The sequence below is a fragment of the Falco rusticolus genome, chromosome Z, assembly GCF_015220075.1.
Source record: "Falco rusticolus isolate bFalRus1 chromosome Z, bFalRus1.pri, whole genome shotgun sequence".
NCBI lineage: Eukaryota > Metazoa > Chordata > Aves > Falconiformes > Falconidae > Falco > Falco rusticolus.
The window spans coordinates 42,210,284-42,233,375 of record NC_051210.1 but is presented as its reverse complement, the minus strand read 5'-3'; the positions used below and the strand labels follow the sequence as shown (position 1 = coordinate 42,233,375).

General features: G+C 40.4%; 1 protein-coding gene across 1 annotated transcript in view; it reads right to left on the bottom strand.

Annotated features, from left to right (window-relative positions):
* RASEF (RAS and EF-hand domain containing) overlaps nucleotides 1-16,435 on the bottom strand; it is a 35,725-nt gene extending 19,290 nt beyond the window's left edge. Inside the window, exons 1-4 of the mRNA XM_037374427.1 lie at nucleotides 16,004-16,435; nucleotides 4,313-4,459; nucleotides 3,435-3,525; nucleotides 623-718 (exon numbers count right to left, since the gene is read on the bottom strand). Of these exons, the coding sequence (XP_037230324.1) occupies nucleotides 623-718; nucleotides 3,435-3,525; nucleotides 4,313-4,459; nucleotides 16,004-16,365 (696 nt within the window). The 5' untranslated portion in view covers nucleotides 16,366-16,435. The remainder of the gene's footprint in view (nucleotides 1-622; nucleotides 719-3,434; nucleotides 3,526-4,312; nucleotides 4,460-16,003) is intronic.
* Between the last annotated feature and the right edge of the window lie 6,657 nt (nucleotides 16,436-23,092).

The following is a 23,092-nucleotide window of genomic DNA, read 5'->3' as shown; positions in this document are numbered from 1 at the left end:
TCATTGCTCACTATAATTCTGGTAAAACTTATCATGTCAAAATTAAAACTGAATTACAAAATAACCCAAACCAATATTCATATCTGAGACTTCAGTTTACCTTATACTTAGGTATCAAATGAAAAGATGAGGCTGAAGTTAGGTTGAGACTAGTAATATCAGTTTAAAATTACAGCTTAATCCCACATCTACCATAAACATTTGAGAGAAATGCACTAGCTGCTAAAAGGCACCATATTGCTGTAAATTATTATGTTTGGGTTGCCAATTTCATCTAAATCTATAAATTACAAATACTTAAGAGACAATATATTAGAAAATTTCTAATGTATCAAATACAAGACTAGGTAACTGCAGTGTTAACAGCTTGATGACCTACAAAATTATTCAGCAACAGAATTTGGCTAGCAGTTGGTCCACTTCCTAAATATTTCAGTAAATTATACAGAATGAATACAACAGCACAGAATGATAACACAACAAAAAATTATTTGCAATTGTCATTTACTAATTACATTAACTTTAAAAGCTACAATTATGATTATCCATCTTGGGGAAAGCATTTCATAACATCAGCATCTCTTAAAACACTTTAAAACTTCTCGCCATGGCTTCAACTCACTTTTTTAAGTTTTTTTATTGTCACCTGAAGATCCCCAACTTCCATATCATACTGGCGCTTCAGCTCATTTAGTGCTTCTTCAGCTTTCCGCTTCTCCTGCAATATTTTTAATCTCATTAGAAGTCAAGATAGATTTCAAATGTTTATTGAAAAATGCATTCATTGGTTTGGAAACCACACACTTTTCCCTTAGATTAACATGTGCAATTTTGTCTTTCCATTACATCAAACTGCCCCTTTCTGAAGATCCATAGATTCTGATTCTGTAATAGTAGTCCATTTATAAAATATTCATAGAAAAAAAATGGTGAGGTGGAAGCAAAGATATGGCTCAGTTCAGTGTTTGTTACTCATATCATAGTCTCCTGTGCTCAACACTCTCAATGTCCTAAAAAAGAACTGAAAAAGAAGTGTCCAAGTTTTATTTGTGTCTAAATTTAGGTGTGTATACATACATACCCACACAAAAATCAGAGTATTATACCCTTTTTTTCAAACTAGCCTTCTATGACTCAGCGTACACTGTTCTAATAACAGCATTACTGTGCCCCCATCAGTTACTTACTTCTGGTTTGCTTTTTTTTTTTTTTTTTTTTCCCCAGTTTCAAGTGTTGGAATGTTACAGGCCCATGTTCAGTAAAACTGATGACAGCATCTTTAGCTTCATACCTTACTTGTCTGAATATCAAACCAAGTACCCTGTTCTGAGTTTTATTTTAATCAAAACAGAGAGATTTTGAAAGGAAGTTACATCAAGCACAATGAGAACGGTGTGTTTAATTCACAAGTATGTGTTTAACTCACTCCAGTCACTCCCCAGAGACTTCAGTGCAGTTTCACAACACAAGAAACCAGAATGCATCAATAATACATGGTGCCAATAAGACAGGTTGAGTTTTCACACAAAAGACAGAGGTGGACTTTGATCAGAATTCAGTGCTTTCCTGTAGGTGATGCTGACATCCGTGTGTTAAAAAGATAAAGTAATCAGTTTAAGCTGGATAGTCTTACTGTTGGCACCTATCTAGGACTCCTAAGTATTCTTTGGTAACTATTTGTTTCCCTTGAAGAAACAAAATACAGGATAGGCTCAACCTGCAGATACTATCATGCAGAGACAGGTGTCAAGGTGGTATGAGTGAGATCACTCTGACAAACAATACCTTTGAGTACAGGCAGTAAGGTTAATGGCTTAGTACAATCCCACAAAGTAAATATCTTACATTTACTCTCAGGGCGTTTTAGGAGGTGGAGTATGTGGAGCTATGAGCTACAGGGAACATTTAGGACTGAACATGAAAAGAGCACTGTAAGAAACAAGTTACAGCCCACTTTTCATATCTAAAGCTAGGTGTGAACAGTGAAATGGCAATCCACCCTCGGTGACAATTGAGGAATTTATAGAATGAGAAACACAGACTAGGTGAGGCTCATACATAGCAGATGTGTTTTACATAATGCTAGCCCCTACCTGTGGATGTTCTCCCACTGGGCAAATACACACACCTGAGTCATCTTTTTAGAGTAGTGAAAAAGAGTCTTCAGGGCTTTTTTCAGAACAGAAGTTTTCCAGAACAAATGTATTTGTTTTCTAAACATAAACACTTAACCTCTTTGGAAATCAGAAGTTTATCTCTACTGAGAGTTCCATTATCATTACTGAAAGATATTATAATACGCTTTTTTTGCTGGGGTGATATCTTTAACATTTTTATGTCATTATGTTTTGTTTCTAGGAAAAAAAATTGAGGTTTTGGTTTTGTAGGAGTGTTTCTCTTGTCTAGAAAAAGATGCTGTTTGAACAAAATCTAACTGTTTACCTTCACAGATCAATTACTGTGAACTACTTAAAATCAGCAAGTTCACAGACTGCACTTTGTTGCTTCTGAAGCTGCAGATGCTTTGGTGAAAGAACCCACACCAAATATACAGACATTTAGTATACTGGGTGTCCTACAAAGCAATAATTATTCCCATAGTATATGTTTTAATTGGTGCATTCCTCATGTCCACATTAGAACACTTTCACAAACTGTTATTCTTATGCACACTATAAAGTTAGGTTTTTCTTATGTGCATTTATTTAGTAACAGTTCAACACGAAGCAAACACAGGGTGATTTTACTGTACTGCTTTCTGCTGAGAATTACATAGCCACATGTGGTTCTAATAAACCTTTGATTGGGTAAAGGGAAGAAATTCTTATACCTTCCTGTCGAGACTACAACCCAGCTGAATGTCTAAAATTTGAGCACATTGAAACAGAATTTACCATCAACTTTGGGAGGTCCAGGCCGTCACACACTGTCATCACAATTACACTCTCTTATGTCTATAACTCTTTAAATTATAGTTGCAGGATCAGCATGGGAGAAAGAAAGATCACCAATCCAGGCAGATATACAAATTAGGAAGAAATTATCTAAGCATTAATTTCTACAGAAATTCATCTACTAAACGAACGAGATTCCATTTGTTTATGGTGAAAGGTCATCTTCTCCACATCCATTTCCAATACTGGTCTCAGAAATAAATCCATCTAGGCCAGCATATTCTCTCCAAAAAAAAAAACAACAAACCTTTTTTTTCTTTTTTCTTTTTTTTTTTTAGTTTATTAAATCTGAGCAGCCATTTCTCTTCGAGAAAGCATTAATACATTTTAAGTCTCATGGATAGGTTGTTTTCATCCAGGCCCTGCCTTCATCAGCTTTGATTCAGCCCATCAGGATCAAAAACACACCTGGCCATCAATCCTGCTTAAGACTGCTGAGAGTTTGGTAATTATGAAATTCTGTAAATATAAAATACTCACTTCCTTTTTAACTTTATGCTCTGCAGCCTGTATCCGTTGTTCCATCTCTTCCTCCAGCTCACTGAGCTGAACTGCTGCTGTATCCTGAGCTCTACAATTTAAAAGTAAATATTCTCTCAGGAGCTGCCCTCTGACTTGACAGAAACATCTAAAACACATCTGCCTACCTCAGCTGAAACAAATTAGACAGACAGACAAGGACACAGTTTAACATCGCCCAGACCAGATCCCAACTGGTATGGTTGGGAACCAAAATCAAACTAATTTGAAGATACAGGGAAATTACATTTTAAATAGTAGCTGACAGCCAATGATTAGTATGAAATACATCATGTCTCCATTTTTAAAATTAAGTTACAGAGATAAAAGGCCCCTCTGGTTATCCCATGAAGAGACTTCAAAAGAATAACTACAGCAACTAGAATTACCCACACATACAAGATCTCTGTCCTGAGCTTATCTGTTTGGTTTTCACAGTGATGATGTGAGATTGCAAATGACAAGTAGTTACAATAGGTAAATACATCCCTTGAAGCTGAAGAAGGAAACATATGGTTTCTAAAATGAAAGTATAATGCTAAAACTCAAAGCTACAGCAAAGGAAGAGGAGTCAAAATGTTTTAAGACACTAAACATAACAATACAGCCTGCAAAAACTTGGTCCAGGACTTACCCAAAATATGATCAGGGAATCATTTAAAAGCTGCTGTATGTGCTTATGCACATGTGTGTGCATGCTGACATGTGCATGCTGAACTCAGTTTATGGAAATACTCCACATGACATATTTTGGCATTAACTCCCAGTAGTTTAACCCAACAAAGTGTGACAGAGAAAAAGTAACTGCATAATTGAAACAGAAACATGACTCACTATACCTTTTTACCGCACTGGCCAAAGTTTCCATCTCTGTGCTTTGAAGTTTGATCTCTCGAATGAAGTTCTTAATGACATGTTCATATGGCTGGATCAATCTTGGTTCCACTATGTGTATGTTCTGATACAGAACACTGACCTGCTCTTGTCTGAAAAGAGAGATACCATTTTAATGCACTCACTTGGAACAATTCTAAATTATGTTTACCCCTCCTGCTTCTCTACTTTAGCTGCTGCTGAAGAAACTTTTTAACTCAAGTAAATTTTTGTACTTCTGTTCATGGTGTATTGAAAAGCATGCCGCTGGACCAACTTATAATGCATATCAAGTTTGTTGGTGGCTCTAATGTTAATCGTAACCTGTGAAAAAGTTTAGAACTTCATAAGAAATGAAAATGGATATGAATATCAAAATCCTATGTTATAAAGGTTGTTTAAAGGGGGCAGAGGGAGGTGATCATACCTCCTTCATGAAAAAAAGGTTTAATGTTCCCTCAGCTGTTGGACTTCTAGTAGTATTTACCTCTCTTGTATCAGTGCATGGCAGGGGCACAGCTGTAGGGGAAATGAGAGTACAGCTCTTCGGTTTAAGACAAATTATTCTGGTCCAGACAACTGTACTCTTCATAATGCCAGCCCTGCTTTATACCCCAAAAAGTTCATTGTTATAAGAAGTAAATCCTGTATATGATTCTCACATGAAAGATAACAGCTGTATCTTGTACAGCAGAAAGAAAAAAGTTTCTGTAGATCCTTTAGTTATTAAAAACCCTCCTGAAATCCTGAAATGTATACTGCTTCTTAAAAGCCGCCCCAATAGAGGCACAGTATATTCCAGTTTCCATTTGATCTGGAAATTTACATAGGCTGTATACAGTTTTAATTGTCAAAGCAAAGAATCTTGACAAGACACTAAAACAAAGAACAGCATATGCATAAAAGCATTATTACACAGGTTACTACATAAAAAGCACTGATTTCTGGTCATACCACTAGTAATGCCATGCAACCCTTTGCATTATGTGACAGCTAGGTTCCAATACCTGGATTACCATAACAATATACCAGAGAAAATTCCACAACAGAATTTAGCAGTCCCAAGGAAAACCGAAGCTGATTGCCACATAGACTATATACCAGAACACGAGGTATTCAAGAACTTAAAAATTAAACAGAAAAAAAAAGGAAAAGGGAAGAGAAGGTCTAGAAAGGTGGAGGAACAGGCCAGTAAGAGGGAAATACAGCGTATCAATGGCAGAAATACAAACAAAAAAAATGTTTTGCAAGTTCTAGTCTAAACCATATCTAACATATCACGAATACATGACCTCTTTTTGTTGTTAAAGGAAAGCTTAAACTCTGATTTAATGACCCTCCTTGTTTGTTAGCTGATGTTTTCCTATCTTCTGTGGAGGCAGTGCTACTTATTATCTTCACCATGGGCACGGTATCAACAATCAGTATATACTCTGTGCATTTTTTCCCACTTGAAGCAATTCCACAACTGTGATTATCAATACTTCAGCACTCTGCTCCTTCTATGTGATTTCCCGACTGAAGGTATAACTTGTTTTATTTACAATAGTATCATAATTGTTACTATAGCTCAGATTCCCATTTTAATCAACTGAACTATTTCAAGACACTGTAAGGTCTGTTTCCAGCTGAAATGCTGAAATCCATTTCAATATACAGAAACGTAACAGCAGCACAAAGAAATATAGATTTATCGATGCCAGGGGCATTTCTGGATACCTACGTGTTTCTGTCTTGCAAAGGGCTTCCTTTACAAGACTAATGGTTTAGCTATATTCAGTGTTTCCAGAAGTTAAGTTAAAGTTAATGTAGTGCTCTGAATATTTTCCAGTGTATGCACACAATTTCTTTTTCAAAACATGTTTTAAGTCAAGAGTAATGTCAAGGTTTGTGAATAGTCACAATAATGCACAGCCTTACCTGGTCATCAGATGCTACAAACTGTGTATAAATAGTATATCATTCAAGAACTCCCCAAATGTATGTTTACTCAACTAATAATTCACATTTTAAAAACTGTTAAGGACATTTTCCTTAGCAGTAATTTTGCACTAGAACAACACTGACATTATCAGCACCATCAGAAATTTAAAACTAGGAAAAAACAAAAAGTAAAAATAAGATTGTACACTTAAAAACTGCCTTCCTTTCACTCTGTACTATTACAACACACAAATGTGAGATTTCTGCATGAAAGGGTTTACTGCACAACAGGTTTTTGGAACAGTTTTGATAGTACCATGTATCGCAAAGTCTGAGGTTTGGATTCAACAGATGGATACAGCAGATTTGTAGAACTTAAACACTGACTTCCAAGGACACACAGACAGACAAACAACAAATTCAGTATCTCAAGGTGTTACCATTTGCAGAATCCCTACCACACTTCCATTAATGTTGGGTAGGCTTGAAGCTAGAGCCTGGCTGTACTTCAGACATTACAAAATGTAGTCTCTTCATTTGAAATTCTATTTATTTTCGATAGCTGGTAACCTATGCTGCATTTCATAAATTCCTAGCACTTCAGCAGTTGTCCTTCAGAGCTGCAAACTGCTCACCAAAACAGCCAATAAACTATTCCAGATTATTTCAAATTTTAGATAGACGTAAATACTGTGCATACCCAGAATTAGCTGCTGAAGAATGTCACCTCTTCAAACAGTGTGAATGCACACAATGTCCTTTAAATAAGTCACATGTAAAATAGAAATGGCACTAGACACAGTGAGATGGACAGTTTACCAATCTTCCAAGGCAGATAAATTCAGCACAAACTAGCTCAACATATATGATTTTTAGAACTATGAAATACAAACATGAAATCTGTGTTCTGAAACTTTCTTTATTTTTCCTTTAAATTTCACCAACAAGATGCTTAGTAATAACCTTGTTCCCTAGAAAGCAAGCAAACAGTAGGAAAATTACTTGTTACTTGATACTAACATAAAATATTCGTTATATGAGCAAATGTTCTCCTGATTCTCTTCCAAAACATAAGTCACACTGGATCTTTAAGGACCTACATAACTTTTTCATAAAATTATAGGGCAGGGGTCCTCAAACTTTTTAACCAGAGGGCCCGCGTGCGGATGCAGTGGCAGGCAGCCATCTGCGGCTGCTTGGTTTCCCCCCTCAACCCCCGGGGGGGGGGGGGGGGGGGGGGGGGATCTGTAAATACCAGGGGCCGGATTGAGGACCCTGGGGGGCCGTATCTGGCCCGCGGGCTGTAGTTTGAGGACCCCTGTTATAGGGTTATATTGGTACTCACTCTTTCTCACCCTATCTTGTGCAGGATTAATCAGATGCCGCCTTTAAATCAAATCAAGCTATATCCATGACACTACAAACTTCAAACTATACTACAAATCCTGTGTTCAAAAATAGCACATTTGTAATGTTAACACCAGAGGCTTCCTACCATACGGATTATTAAAGAAGTAGCAAAACTGAAGATACAGTATCTTATGCTGATAGGATTAGAAAATCAATTAGTCTGGCCTTTCCTTACGGTATTTTTTGCCAGGAGCAGAAGACATTTGCAATGAAATATCGTAATGTATTTCTGCAACTTTCATTCTCTTTACAATAATGCTACAGCCACTCCCTCTTGCAGCTTCTTTTCTAAGCGTATGCAAATATACATAACAGAACTGAAAATAGAAATCAGTATCTCTGCTGAACCTCTGCCATACAGCCAAGTCTGCTTTAAGATGCAGTAGTCAGAAGCACAATGTAATTATTGTGAGTGTATTCTCCCTCTGTGATACAAAAAAGCCTGTTCATACTTATTATTCCTCCTTAGTCCAGTGACCAGCTACCATCCAGATGGATTCAAAATATCTCAGTGACCCAGTTTTATTAGTCAGTACTTAGGCTTAAGAAGCAAAACTATACCCACACAACCACAGTTGTGCAGGATTCTGGAAAGGGCCTGGAAGGTTTTTTTAGATTATAATCAGCCACTGAAATTCTCAGTGACACCTGAGTGCTCCTATGGCAACTTTACGGGAAATCTTAATTAAAAACATGACTCAACAACTACTGCAGCAACAAAAAAAACAGAGGAGAAATAAAAGGCATGCAACAAAATTGATGGGACTCGGCTTAATCACTTATGCCTTTGCAATATACTTTCATTAATTGGGAAGACTGCCATTGATTTAATCACTCCAAGTATCCGTGATGAATTAGCAGCAAGCACAGTGATAATATTTTATAGATACACAGTATTTTAGAAGGATGTAACTATATACACTCTATATGAACATGCCATAACTATTTCATGATTATGAGGGGAATTGTTCTGAATTGTCTCTTTCCATATTTTTAATCACTCCTCGGTTTTCACATGCTTTGGTAAGTATCAGTGACACTACTGCAGCAGGATAGATTAGTTTCAGTGAATATTGCCCAATTCGTTTGTTTGTCTCCCATTCTATTTCTTTCTGCAAATTCATTAGTTACTCAAAATTACTTATCAAGAAAGGTTTCACAAATGGATTTCACCAAGCTTACTCCTGAACTCTGAATAGTCTGTCCTTTTTCTGGACAAAAAGGTAACTAGAATGCTCCTGCTTCAGTTTCAGCAAAATTAATCAGAAATGCTCAGGTTTGCCTTTTAAAACTGGTCTTCCTTAAAATCGCTTTTAAATGGATTTAGCTGCACCCCTTTAAGCTCCACACTAACACAACTGTAGGCATTGACAAAAACTAATGCATAGAAAGAGCATTTTTTTATATAGGATATGAAAGAAACTGTCCCTTGGGACCATCTGGCACTATGGTTACCCTATCTACCATACATGCCTTTCTGCTGCTTCTACAAAGTACAGACAAAACACTAGAATCCAAACAAATATAGTATCCTGGCCAAGTACTGTTCTGGCTATACCCTACCTCATCTCCAAGGTTTTATAATGTAAGCTGTCTGTACAATTAGTAAGTGTAATTAGTCAATATTTGCACTTCACAAGTTAACTTAAGCAAAGTTACTGTATACACATAGTTTTGGAGAGTTCCTGAGAGAATTACAGAACAAAAACAAAACTGCCCTGATGATAACACAATTTGTAGTATGATAGATTTAAAGTACCATGGTCGAATACAAGAAGAGGGGGGAGGGGGGGTGGGGGGGGGTGTTAAAAAAGAAAAGAAAAAAACCAACATTGGGATTAGAGATAACAGACACTTAGATTATATCAAGTGGCATATTTCATTTAACCCACAGAACTATGCTGCTTCATAACAATTCACAGCACTATTTTTGTTTGCTGAATGTACAGTGACCATTTGCCTAATGATCCACACTCTGAATGCAGCTCAGAGGGAGTTGATAGAATTTATCAAAGAATAACTCTACAGTTGCTCAGTATCTTACATGTTCCCTACGTACCTGCCAGAGAGAGAATGCTATGTTACATGGGCCCCTTAGTCTGACCCCAAGGGTAGTATTTTCAGTAGAGTTTTCCACCAAAGATGTACAAAGTGCAATAAGCCAGTGGAAAACTGGAAGAAATCAAAGGTGTCAGTGATGTTATAATACCGCTTGTCCTCATTCACATGGTGAAGATTCAGTGTTTCTTCCATTGCTATTTTGTGTATGTTTACTTGGGTCTGCTTTAGGAAGGTGGAGACTAACCAGTTGACCAGCACTATTTCAGGGCCTCCTGTGCAGAGCACTCTGGGGAGCACAAAGCAGCAAAACAAAGTAAAAGCTCACTTAGGCGGGAGCTGCACATGGGATGTCAGGCTTAGCTAGACAAGGGTTGTCTTGAAAGGCAAGAAAACCAGACCAAAGCATTCACCAGCCAGAAAGGTTTTGTAGGTCCTTCTGCATACATCCATATCTTTCTCAACACTATCCCTTACCAATTAGTGACCTTTGTCTTCACTTCTTTCTTATCCATGTTCTTACCTACAGACTTAAGGTCCCCAAACACTTTCTCTTTGTTTTCTTGACCCAGAAGTCTTTCAAGCTCTGGAAAAATACCATACGTATTTTGTAGGTGCAGGTAAAAGCAAAGATAACCATCACTATGCTTAAAATTTGTTTTCATGCTGATAATATACTCCCAGTTCCTGAGTTTTACAACACTGTTCTAATAGTATCTTCCCAGTGTAGGTGAGCTTTACTCTCAAGACTTCTTGCTGCTCTGTTCTGGTACAGGCATGAAGGGACAAAGTATAAGGTGGTCCAAGATGGGAAGGTCTGAGCTGGGTGGTCAAAGCAAGAGAAGCATTATGCATCTGATCACTGTCCTTACATGGACAGAGTGTAAGACCAATAGCCTATGTATGCCACCAAGAGACAGAGAAAAAACTTTTATTGAAAAGCAGGCACATTGGATATTCTATCATACCAGCCATCGGAGAAGATCGACCAAATCTGTTTCAAAGTGGAAAGGACGTACTTTGGTCACAGCTGAGTGTCTAACACTTTCTCCTAGATTAAATGCATTGAGGAAAAATAGATTACACTAAATCTTAATACGGTGTAAAATTCAAGGTGTGCCTCAACCTGAAGCACAATGGGTTTCTTTAATACTACCTTTTCTTTTTCTGTATCTGTCCCTTCAGAAACAGGCTGCATTGAAAGAAGAACAGATCTGCAATGCCCAGATGAGAGAGCCTAGGCAAGGGCTGATTCCCCGGGAAAGGATTTTTAATGTTTCCAACGAATAAGTACAGTTCCCTTCCTAAAGAGAGAGGTGTGATTTGGAGCCAGTGGAGCAGAGGTGGAAAAGACTGTGGGACAGGGAGGAAAAAAGGAAGTCTGTGGAAAAGGAGAATGCTCCAAATGATACCTTATGACAAATGATCATGTGACATGAAAATACCAGGAAAATAAATGCTACAGTGCTTAAGTTATCTAGCACAGATGTTCTCATTAAAGCAAAAAAACCCGAAAGAGCAGTAAAATCTAAGGTAGCTCAGAAAGTCTCCTAGCTCACAGAAAGGCATCCATCATAACCTCCAGCAGAGCACATTTGTCTAACCCCTGTCATGTGATGTATCAAAAGACATAATTCTCACAGCAGAGATCCCCTCTCCAACACTGTGACAAAGGGGGACCTGGCATTTGTTTTTCCTCAGCATTTGCCTTCATCCCCTCTCCAGGGAACATGCTTCAGCTTCCAAGGAAATCTCTCCAGTGCTGGTATCATGGTTTGTCATCTCTTGGAAGTAAGCAAACCGCTAACACAGCGTGATGCTGTGCTCTGTATTGACTTTGGTAAAAATCCATCCTAGCTTATGACAGCAAGAATACAACAGGTTTGGACATTTTTTTTATGCAGCAAAACCCTTCTCCTTTGCTGTAGCACAGCGGTATACCCCAGGAGCATCACCTGTCTTCACACTTTAAGTAGCTCATGTTAAAAACAGCACTCTTCTCATTCTATCATGTCCCCCAGAGCCACATTTTCTATACAGCTCCAGATGACATGACTGAGCCTGAACTGTCACCATAATCACATTATAAGACCTTGAAATTGCATGATGCATAAAATCTCATAGTCTGGCAGCACCGAAATAGGAGTCCAATGAACAGTCAGCTTGGCCCCAAGTACAAGGCACACAAGTAAGTCAGACTCCAAAACTAAAAAGCAAAGCAATGAAGTATGGAGGACCCTCAGAAGCAGAAGAATTTAACTCAAAATAGGGATACAAACTTTCTCCTCCAGTTTCATCCTCCCATTTGTTCTCAATCTAATTTACTTCATTTTCCAATCAGATTATCCAATCTGCCAAACATCACACAAAAAATTGCCTGGCAGGGTTCAAAGAGACTCAGTTTACCCCAGAGTGATCCCACACTACACAAGAATGGATACAGCACACACAGTCCCAAGTCTTTGTTTTTTCTGCTTGAAGGACTTTGACATTAAAATTTCAAAATCTGTTTTCTGCGAAGTTTTTTGCTTGTAATTTACAGACACAGATAACTGTTGTAGCATTCATAAATACAGGTTTTCTCTTGTCAGTGGATGTTGGATCATTGCCTGTTCAAGCTAAGGAACAGAAAAGCATTGCCATTAGGAGGCTTTCCCACATGCATGTGGCGGGAACCTTCCAATCTTACCACTGAAATCCCAAGAGATCTGAGTTTGGCCACATACTAAAAAAGAATGCAACACCCAGTAACACAGCCAAGGGCTAAACCCTTCCAATGCAGGCAGTACAGGAGCTCTCAATGCCTAGAGTTTCTTAACTTTTTTTGTTTACTCCTGTACCATTGCAAATACTTCTTAGCAGAACAAACTAACTAGCATGCCTGAGTTCTCAGTAAAGCAGATCTCCCATGGCTTACACTGGTATACTCCAGTTGCCAATTCAATAGATATAAACCAAAGGTATTCAACTTTTTGTGTTTAATTACTCATTATACCTGATTGAATATAACAACACAGAAAGTTATCTGCCTTTCAAATGAAATGCATGCCCCCCAAAAGAAAACAAACCTTCTACACAATTCCACTAAAATCTGACTTCACACATTAGGTCATCAACCTGGAAAGAGTCCCCATTTGTTTTGTGTTACAGGCACAATTGCCCACTGAGCAAAGTAAAGACTAAGACACAGTGACCACCTTACCATGAGATCTAACTGAATTCAGTCCCAAAAATCTGTTCAAATGGAGAGGGAAGGAGCAAGGCTGAAAAAAAACTCTCTGATGTTACTCTTCCTGTTTACCTGTAACAAATACAGCCACAGCTCCAGTACAGACTCGGATGATTTAAAGTGTAAGCTAACAGAACTGTACAGCTGATACACCAAACTACAGAGAGGCAGGATCCATCCCATAGTAACACTATGTTTTTTAAAACTAATTAAATTCAAAATATGCTTACTGTAGCATATGCTTATTTTAGTATCTGGAACAAGGCAGTACCTGGCAGTAAACAATGTGGCATCTCATGTCTGCTACTACATTGAGGACTGGGTCAGGACATTGATCTGTTACTGTGTTCACACCCCGTTATTGAGACTCAGTCACAGAAACACAGAGGCTGAACCGTGTGTATTGGTATCAGTGAAAAATTTCCCCTTGACTTCCATGGGTGCTCCATCATGCCCAGGAATGATAGAGACCATAGGCGTTTACTGAGTCGTTTTCTCCTGACTTCAGCCCTGGTTTTAGCTCGCTACTTCCACCTGATAATGCCTTGTTTCTCGCTATATAAATCACAATAGCATCAAAGCACACGTGCCAGTGTTTTGCTAGACGGGGGTCAGAAGGTATAGCATTTTGAGGGACTGGACCCCACAATGATTGAGATAAAAAGCACACAGGATCGAGATTAAAAATATGGACAACAAACTCCATTTATCTACGTTTGAGGAGTTTCTTCTTTGTAATCACTTTTCTCATGGTTTTCGATGCCAATGTTACAGCAAACATATAAAAAGTAATAAACCAACTGTTTTAGAGTATTGAAGATGCAGGTATGTTCCACACTAAATCTGTTTTTCAAAAGTACTGCCTTTCCTGGGGAAAAAAAAAAAAAAAACCTTAACTGATAAGCAACTAAAAAAAATTAAAACAACTTAAATAAAAAGACACATAACTTTTTTGAAGTACCAGCTTGTACTTTACATGGCTTTGCTACATTCTGTTGCTTAAAAACTCTCCTATGCCCAGACTCCTCAAACAATTACAATAAATTCATTACTTACACAAGTGGTCCTAATAATTTCAGTGGGACAACTCACATGAAAGAAAACTTACACATACATTTCAACAAAAAGACATGCGGGCCACAAATGGAAAAAAGTTGAGCTTTAACACAGATCTGCTACTAGCACTTCAGGACAGGAAAAAGAACAAGAAAACAAAGGGCACACTGTTCTTCAGCTGACGTTGGCACACACCTAATAAATACAGCCAACTACAAGGATGTTCAAAGCTATTTATAAAGCTGAACATGAATAGGAAGCATTTACATCAAGTTACTGCCCACCTGATACACATGTATTTAGCTATCAAAATCTAGGTCTGTTTGCAATTTTTATACATAAGAAATTAATCAAATGACATTGTGTCATAATGAATTTAACAAAACTAAAGGACACGTCTGCACTGTCAAGCCAATGAAAGCTATTTCCATTTCTTCCTACCACCCTCTTAGACAAACAACTGGACTATATCAAACTGCTGCTACAACATAGTAACCAAGATACTGAGATAGGCTTATTACCAAAAGGATGCTTTCACAAGCCACTACTCTTTATGAGTCAGGTTTTTTCCATCTCCTGTTGAGTTTCTGTTAGATTTAGGTTAAGTTACTAATTGCTTCTGCAAGTTTTCAAACAGCACTTTTGTTGTTCTCTTCCTCTAGAAAGCAAGTATGTAGCAAGGAAGGCATCATGAACTAGGTAAGAGAGACCTGCATGAAGTTTTTGATATGCCTGAAATGGAGCAATCCAGTAAGACTAACTAATGTTTCTTATCCTTCCAGCCCAAAGAGAAAAGAACAGTTTAATCCAGTTGTGCATGAGTAGCAGGTTGAGTAACTGAAAATTTCTCTGAAGAAACTTTTCATCTCACAATCTGAACTCATTTTTTCAAAGTGGCTAGAACCAGATTATTGGGGTAAATAAGAATTGAAGGTGCACTATATGGAGACTGGTGTGATAACAATTTGCCAAAGATTTAATACATGCTCTCGTAAAACAACATATTGCACGTTCAACTCAATTGTTAGAAAAATCACACCAAAACTAGTGTGCTCTTTATTAGCTTCTGTATACCTCATAGCCAGGATCGGCTGCAACTTTACACAGTCTCACTGGATATACTCACGTATGAGGTTTTATCAACAGCCTCTCAGTTAGCTCCCAAGCCCTTAAACTCGGATTGTTTGTTTTCCATCTTAAGTTACAACTTCTACACGAAGCAGAATCACTCTGTACTTTTTATGGCCAACATTTTCATATCGATTTAGAGTACCTTTAGTGCTACCAGTAATCTTTGAATAGATTATTCCAAACGACCAAAATGTGCCTCTGTGAACTGGAACCAGCTCGGTACTGACAGACCCGTGGTAATCCGGTTCCATCCCAAACCAAGCTGCCATCAGTTCTCTTCACCCAGCTGACTGGGAGGGCAAAGACCCCCACGGGCTCGGCCAGCTCCTCCGCCGGGAGCCGAGCCTCGGCACACGGCTAACCTGCGGGCAGAGGGGTGGCTTGGTCTGCCTCCGCCAGGAAAAGGAGGACAACGGTGCAGGAGAGCTGCAGGCGGGCAGCAAAAGTGTCATTCACGGAACTGGCCACACTTGGCGTCCCGTGGGTCCCACCGGCCGGACTTTTCCCACGTGGGTGGGTCCCCGGCACGGCCGCGCTGAGGAAGCGAGCAAGCGGCTGCACCCTGGAAGAAGAGCTGGAAACCCCCAAAACCGGGAAGGAGCTGTGGGGACGGCCCCATCCACCCGCAAGTTAAGTTCAGCGAGCGAGGGGTCCGGCTGAACTCCGACATTGCGTGAGCGCCGGCAGCAAGCTGCAGCCAGGACGCCGCTCCGCCTCCGCGGGGCAGCGGGGGCGGCTGGGCGCCGGCAGGCTCAGCCCCGGTCCCCTGCGGCCGCGGCCCCGCTCCCACCGCCGCCGCGCCGGGGTCGGCGCGGGTGCAAGCGGCGGCGCCGGCGGGCCCGAGCCTCACCTGGGGATGTACCTCGCCTCGTCCCCGAGCCGCACCTCGAAGTCCCTCCACGGCTGCTCCAGCCCCGCGGCAGCCCATGCCGCCGCCGCCTCCTCCTCCTCGCCCCCCGACTCGCCGCCGCCGCCGGGCCGCCGCCGGGTGGCGCCGCGGAAGCCACGGGCGAACTCCGGGAAGGTGATGGCCCCGTCGCGGTCGCTGTCGAGGCGCTGGAAGATGGCCTCGGCCTCGGCCGGCCGCACCCGCAGCTCGGCGCAGAGCGCCGCGAAGTCCTCCCGCTCGATGCGGCCCGAGCCGCTGGCGTCGCAGGCCAAGAAGAGGGCGCGCAAGCGGGACAGCTCGTCCCCCGCCGCCTCGCGATCCATCGGCCAGGGCCGGGGCGCGGGTGCTCTGCCCGCTGCCGGGACGGGACGGAACGTGGCTCGGGCACAGCTGCGCCGCCGGCTCGGCGGGGTGGGATGGGCCCTACTCCGCCCCGGCGCCCCGCGGGGCCGGGCGCGGCCGGGAGGCGAGGGGCGGGCCGCAGGTGGCGGCTCTCGGCTGTGGCAGGCGCCGGGCCGTGCCGGGCGGCACAGGGGCCGGCCCGCCGCGCCCCCGGGAGGCAGCAGGAGGGCCCCGACCCGGCGCCGGCAGGTGCCGGCCCCCTGCCCCGGGCTGCGCCGCCGCCCCGCCGCCGGGCAGGGTGTCCCCCCGGCGCCCCGCAGCCCAGCGCAGGTTGCAGACACGTACCGCCCCCTGCAGCGCTCGGGGGGAGCCCCAGCGCTGTGCGGCCACCGTAAGGCGTTAAACCTCATCTCTGTTGTCCGGCACAACAAAAATACATGTTACGTTCACGGACGACAAAGATCCCAGGATGACCCAAAGTTTCACTAGATTAATTCTTGCTGACTACGAGTACGCGCTCACTGCTGTCCCATCACTAGTAATTTAGAAATTACATTGTAAAAATACCGGTTTAAACAGAAAATGTGAAAGCTACATTGAAATCAATAACCAAAGGAGCCAGATTTTCAGTGCTCTCTATATAATATATATATATATTGACAGGAGTTGGACACCTAACCCAAACTTCACTGGAAGCAGTTAAGGTTTAACTTTTTTTTTTTTTTCCACTTCCCTGCACTTATTCTTGTTTATGTCTAACTGCAAATGTAAATTATGTATGCCAAAGCTGTGCTAGAGTTAAACAGAATACAAATCCAACTATCAAAACAGTGTTTTCTTATTGACAGAAACATAGCCCAGGGCTAAGTACGTGATCCAGCAAAGCACAGGTAGTGCAGCTGACCAGCAAAGCACAGGTAGTGCAGCTGACCTCTCCTCAGAATAAATCACATACTGAAAGTGGGAACTCTAAAATACTCCTCTGCCTAAAAGGTGTGGAATGCCCTCAAAGGAAATTATCATTATTTTACAGTTTTTGATTGCTGTCTTTTCAGGCTTAGACAGGCTCAGTCTATAATCCTGCCAACAATCTAGTCAATAATTTTTTTTTTTCTGAAATATTCCATGATATTCTAGAGACGTATAGCTGTTAAGAAATTTGGAATATAAATTCTAGCTTTAAAATATCAGATATCTGAAGGACTTCCATTTATTATTTTACACATTCTTGTCACTACATTTCTATTACACAATTGTAGAACTACTAAGAGTAGCAAAGTGGTATCATCATCATGTTCTGAGTCTAGCAGAAACCAGTGTATTTGTAAAGCAGAGTTAATTTAACAAAAGTGTTTTTTCTGTTCCATGGTTTCTCATTTGCCCACCAATTTTTTGTACCCAAAGAGTATCGTGAAGCCCTTATGGCACTGATGAAGCAATCAAAAGGAACAAACTTGTCTTGCTTACATACACCAGCTCTCTGTTCAGATGAGTGAGGACATTTGGCTTTCAGTATGGACAAGCTCCTGAGCTGAACTTGGAAGACCCTCATCCAGGGCTGAATGTGTCTCACAAGACCAGCAGGGAGTTCCCACTCAAATCAATGTGGTCACCTTCTTATTTCCTCTTGTGGCTGCAGGTTTATGAATTTATGTTTGTCAATAATCCTTATCCTGCCCACTCTCTTTTTCACTCTGTTGTGTGTCTCTCTTGTGGCAGTGGCTACTTTTGACTGCTAAGCAGAGGGCATAGGCTTTGAACGTACAGCACACATCTTTTATTTTTCTCTGAGATCTAACATCAACTTTTCACAAACTTTTCTATTCAATCCTGTTTTAATATGGCTTGGGGTTTGACCATCCTGCTGCAAAGGTCTGAATCTTTATTTTCTTTGAAAAGTTTATATGTGATACAAGTAAATAATAAGGAAGATTGAAAACAAATGGAAATCTTCACATTAATATTCAGTTTTGAATCCAGCCATGTAAAAGTCTTGCAATTATTTTCCAATGCAGTGCCTAGACAGGCCATATTTCTGCTTTTATATGCATGTAGTCCCTTGTGTATCCTCTTTGGTATCTCCCTTATTTCCACTGTTACAGGAGTTTTGTCATGCACATCTCAGGCACTGGCTTGAGGTATAGTGTGTCATTTAGCACTGCCGTGCCATAGGTACATCCTGCAAAACAGATGATGCCTGCAGTGTTACACAATGCCATGCAACCAGTGTTTGCTTGGCAGGACATGGTTCAGTCAAATGGTCCCAACAAAACAGCAGAGAGATAAATAAAAGGGCATTTATTTTATGAAGCCTAAGAGTGAGTCATCAGGGCAGGATTGCCAGCAGGCAATGGCAAAACGGTGGTTTGTTCTGAAATTTCTATCTGAAATTATGCCCATTCTTAGAAGGACCTGTCCCTTCAAATGCAGCTCTAAATTAATATGCAAAACCAAAGCACTGTTTCTGTGGTCTAGTAGCGTGGAGAAGTTCTAAATTCCTAAGTAAGATACCAAAACTACAGATACTGATAGACTCCACGTGCAATTTTCAGTTTTTCTGTTTTACTTCCCTGTGGCATGAAACAGACAAGCTGGCCAGAGTACCTGCTCGGCTGCAGAAGCAGAACTGAGCGCAAAATCATGCTCCTGAACTTCAAGGAGGCCTAGGAGAACACAGGAACAAGAAGAGATAAATTGTATCACTACTAAAGTGTCCTATTATACTAAGTGGGAAAAGGTGGGTTTTGATGTTGTTACAGCGGCGGAGGTTAAATGGAGCTGATCGATGAGAAGAGACAGGTTATGTGTGGCACCACATGACATCAAGACTGTGCATTGCCCCAGGACGCACAGGAGCAGAGAAGCTGAGCTGGCTAGTGGGATAAGCTACAGAACTTTTAAATACTATTTGAATACACGTGGTCTCTGAGAGTAGTTTTGCAGACCTGTGCAAAAGCGCAGAGAAGTTGGAATGGTGTGCTCCAGGCAGATCCCATGCCTGAAATAGCAGCCTTCTTCCTATACCTCTCTATATACTGTTTTAGGACTCTTACATACATGCTAAAGGAAGACTTTTGCTTGGAATACCAAGTATTTTGAAGTTAAGAAATAGAACATAAACTGGAAGAATTGTTCAGTAGTTTGTTTCTCATTATTTTATGTGGCCTTAGGCATTATTTACAATTTAATGCACACTATTCAGACCTTACTCTGAAGACAGAGTATCTATTTCCTATAGTTAATATAGTTAATATATTGCATATATTAACTAATCTTCCCAATATTACATATGATTAAGAATGTGAATGGATTCCCCTATGGTTGCAATAACTCTCTTATTCACCTTTGTCTGTTTTACATTTGGACAGTTTAACAAATTTAGCACAAATTGTGCAGTTTACTTGGAAAGTAAGATAGAATTGACCAGTAATATAGAAACATCTTATTGAAAACAGTCAATATTACACACATGTATAGTACTGGCCACAGCAACATGAAAACTAATTAATTAAACCTACCTCAATTTCTCCATTCACTGACACAAACTTTACCACCTCTGCAAGCCACCGTATATCTCAAAACATCACAATCCCAGCCTGGAGCTCCATCTCTTCCTTTTGTACCTGTACCTGTTCATGAACCTCGCCCTCCCCCTACCATCAGGAAGGGAAGCAGGCAGGTGAAGGACATGGTGAGAGGGTGGCATGCAGAGTGGAGTGGCTCTGGGAGGTCTCCAGCAGATGGGCCATGGTAGTGGTCCTTCCCCCCTCCATTTCCCTTCCCTGCCTTTCTCTACTGTGCCTTCATTTGCACTTTTTATGACTTTGATGGCATTTTCAGCTGTTCACTCAGTTATGTCCAGGCATGCACCTTGTGTGAAGCATATAGGATAGGTGCACATACTTAAATGCCAAGTCTGGCATTTAGATCATTGCTACATACTTTCATTCCCTGCTGTATAATTTGTAGTGCTTCTGAATGTGACTCACTATTCTCTTCAGTTAAAAACTAAGGGTAATGTGTTTTAACAGGCATCTATGTAGACTGTACTTCTCCAATATATTACATCTTTATAACCTCTGAAGGGGAAAAGGCATAACCTATATCTTTAAAACTGAGTCCAAAGCAAAGAAATAAAGAAACTTGCATAATATTGCAAAAAACCCCATAATTTTATGCTTTCACTTTACCAAAAAATGAGACACAAAGTGACATAAAAGCTCTTTGTCAAAGCAGAGATACATTTAAAAGCCAAAAACGTCTCTCAGGATACACCAAATTTTTCATTCAACTGAAATGTTAGCAGTGAGGTTATGAAAGACTTTTACGGTTTCATTGATTTCTTTAATGGACTCCAGACCATGGCTGAAGTGGAAACCATTCAGATGAAGCATCTTCAGCCTGCAACAGAGAAAATGGAACATTAATAAAAGAATAGTGAAGTAACCAAGGTGCTTTTACAGAAATTGTTAAGTATTGGCAGCAAAGGAGTTATGGACATTTGACATCCTTTTTAAAAACTTGTCTGTGTGATCAACAAAATAGCCAGCGTGATGCTGAAATGACCAATAATGCCTGCTGGAACTAGTTTGAAGGCATTAGCAGTCATCCTCATGCTGCTCTAGCAACCATATTCCAACCCCAGAAATAAGGAAAAGACTGTTGTAAAGACATGCTGTCATGTTGCTAATTCTAAAAATCTGTAATGGTTTTGAATAACGTAAGCAGCTACCAATAAATACTTGTAAATTTAATTTTTTACAGGAAATGTTTTTCATCATATTTTCATCATTTTTTTATTCAGTCCTATTTTTAAGGTGTTTGTTAGGAATCCTAACAAATACTGTGATTTTTAATGACAAGAATACAAATGCAGAATTGGCTGAGTGATATGCAAAAGAAGTCACCAAAGCCTAAATTCCACCTTCAGGTATCGAAGTAACACTTACTCAAAACCAGAAGGGCAAATGAGGCTGACATGCAAAGTTCCACAACCACCCTAGAAAACAGAGGCTTTCCTTCCCTTGTCTTTTCAGTCCCATTAGGCTCAAAGAAATCCAAGCTGCTAGATCCATTTTGCATTATTTTCTTGTGGTAAGGCTGGATTGCTACAACAAGAAGTAACTGTGTTGTTCTGTGGAAGGAACACCAGATCACTGCTTAATTTCTTATTATTTCTTTCTCCATAGCTGTAAAAAAGTTATCTAAAGCAAAATTCTCTTGAGTCCATTCATGAAAAGAACTGAAAAGAAAAAGTTATCTTCTATGCACAGAGAAGTAGTATGTTGATGGACAAGTCATTTATTGCATTAAATTGTTACACATTGCTCATTATTAAGAGTTTTAATTTCATCATGAGCTAAATACTCTTTCATGCATGGTCACACATGGTGAAATCCATATTGATCAGGCTCCTAAGTTTCCCACAGAAGCCATGAAAAGAGCCACTGGTAGTGCCGTAATGGAAAAAATATTCTAAAGAGATAAGGAAAATATGCTTTCTAGTTTAAGGTAGCATCTTTATTAACTGAAAGATATACAAGCTAGTAGGTACATAAGCCTTCGTTATGTTTGATACCTTTTCCAATTCTAATAGTCAAAAGCAAATTACAACTACTGATGAACCTTCTCTGTTCTTAAAGAAATGGCCATCTCAAAATGCAATTCCTATGTGCAAATCTAGTTAACAATAAGCAATGCATAAGACAGAGGATTGATGTGTTCTTTTCAAGATAGAGGCGAACAATGTTTGGTCAAACAGACATAGCGCCTTCCAGTTAGGATTAGCTTTGACTGGTGTCAAAGCTTTTTCAATGATACAGCGAGGTCCAGGTTTTCCCTGCAGACAGGAAGATCACTGTTTCACCCTCTTCCTACCTCCCTTTCTCGCTCAGTGTGTTGGAACATTTCCCCAGAAGCAGGAGAATCAAGTTTAATTCACTGCCCTGCCTAAAGTAAATTAATGTTACCTATCTTTTTCCTCATTCAAGTATCCTAACCACAAAATTAGTGGGGACAGTTGATGGAGTTGATGAGCATCCAGCTACTTAAAGCCACTGCTCCAAGTACCTGTGTTTTACAGTGCCTTATAACTAGTCAAAACGGTCTTTGGAGCAGATGCTGGACACCAGATTTCCCTACGCTAGTTGATCACTGATCCATCCTCCATTTCTCTCTGTCTGGTCTGAAAAATCTTATATTATGTTCACAGATTCTGGCTAAATGGTATGTAATCAGTCACTTGAACAACTGTAATGACAGTTTAAAGGACAGGGTTTCTTGTATTGAACAAGAAATATCTGAAACTGTTCAGACAGAGAGGAAGACTGAATCCATCTCCCAAGATTTTGTGTAATGCTCTTACTTTCAGGTTGCTCTATAACGAAGACAAATGTAATCAGTACTTCCTTCTGTTTTATCTTGGGCAAAAGTGGCTGTGACTGTTTCATCATGTGAAACCTTCTCCTGTTTATGTTAGGCAAACTCTGCATACTGACATCAGAGCAGGTCTTTAAAGAATGAGGGAAGAATGTCTCGTTTCTGGATTCCAAGATGTTGGCTGTTGAGCTGCTCAGTGCCCACAGGGCTATTGGACATGCTCACAACTTCAGGCTTTTGAGCAATTTTCCTGGGGAAAACAGAACTTGTCAATGCCCCATTGGAAGCAGGTTTGAAAGGTGTCTCTTAGTCCCTTTGACTACAACTAAT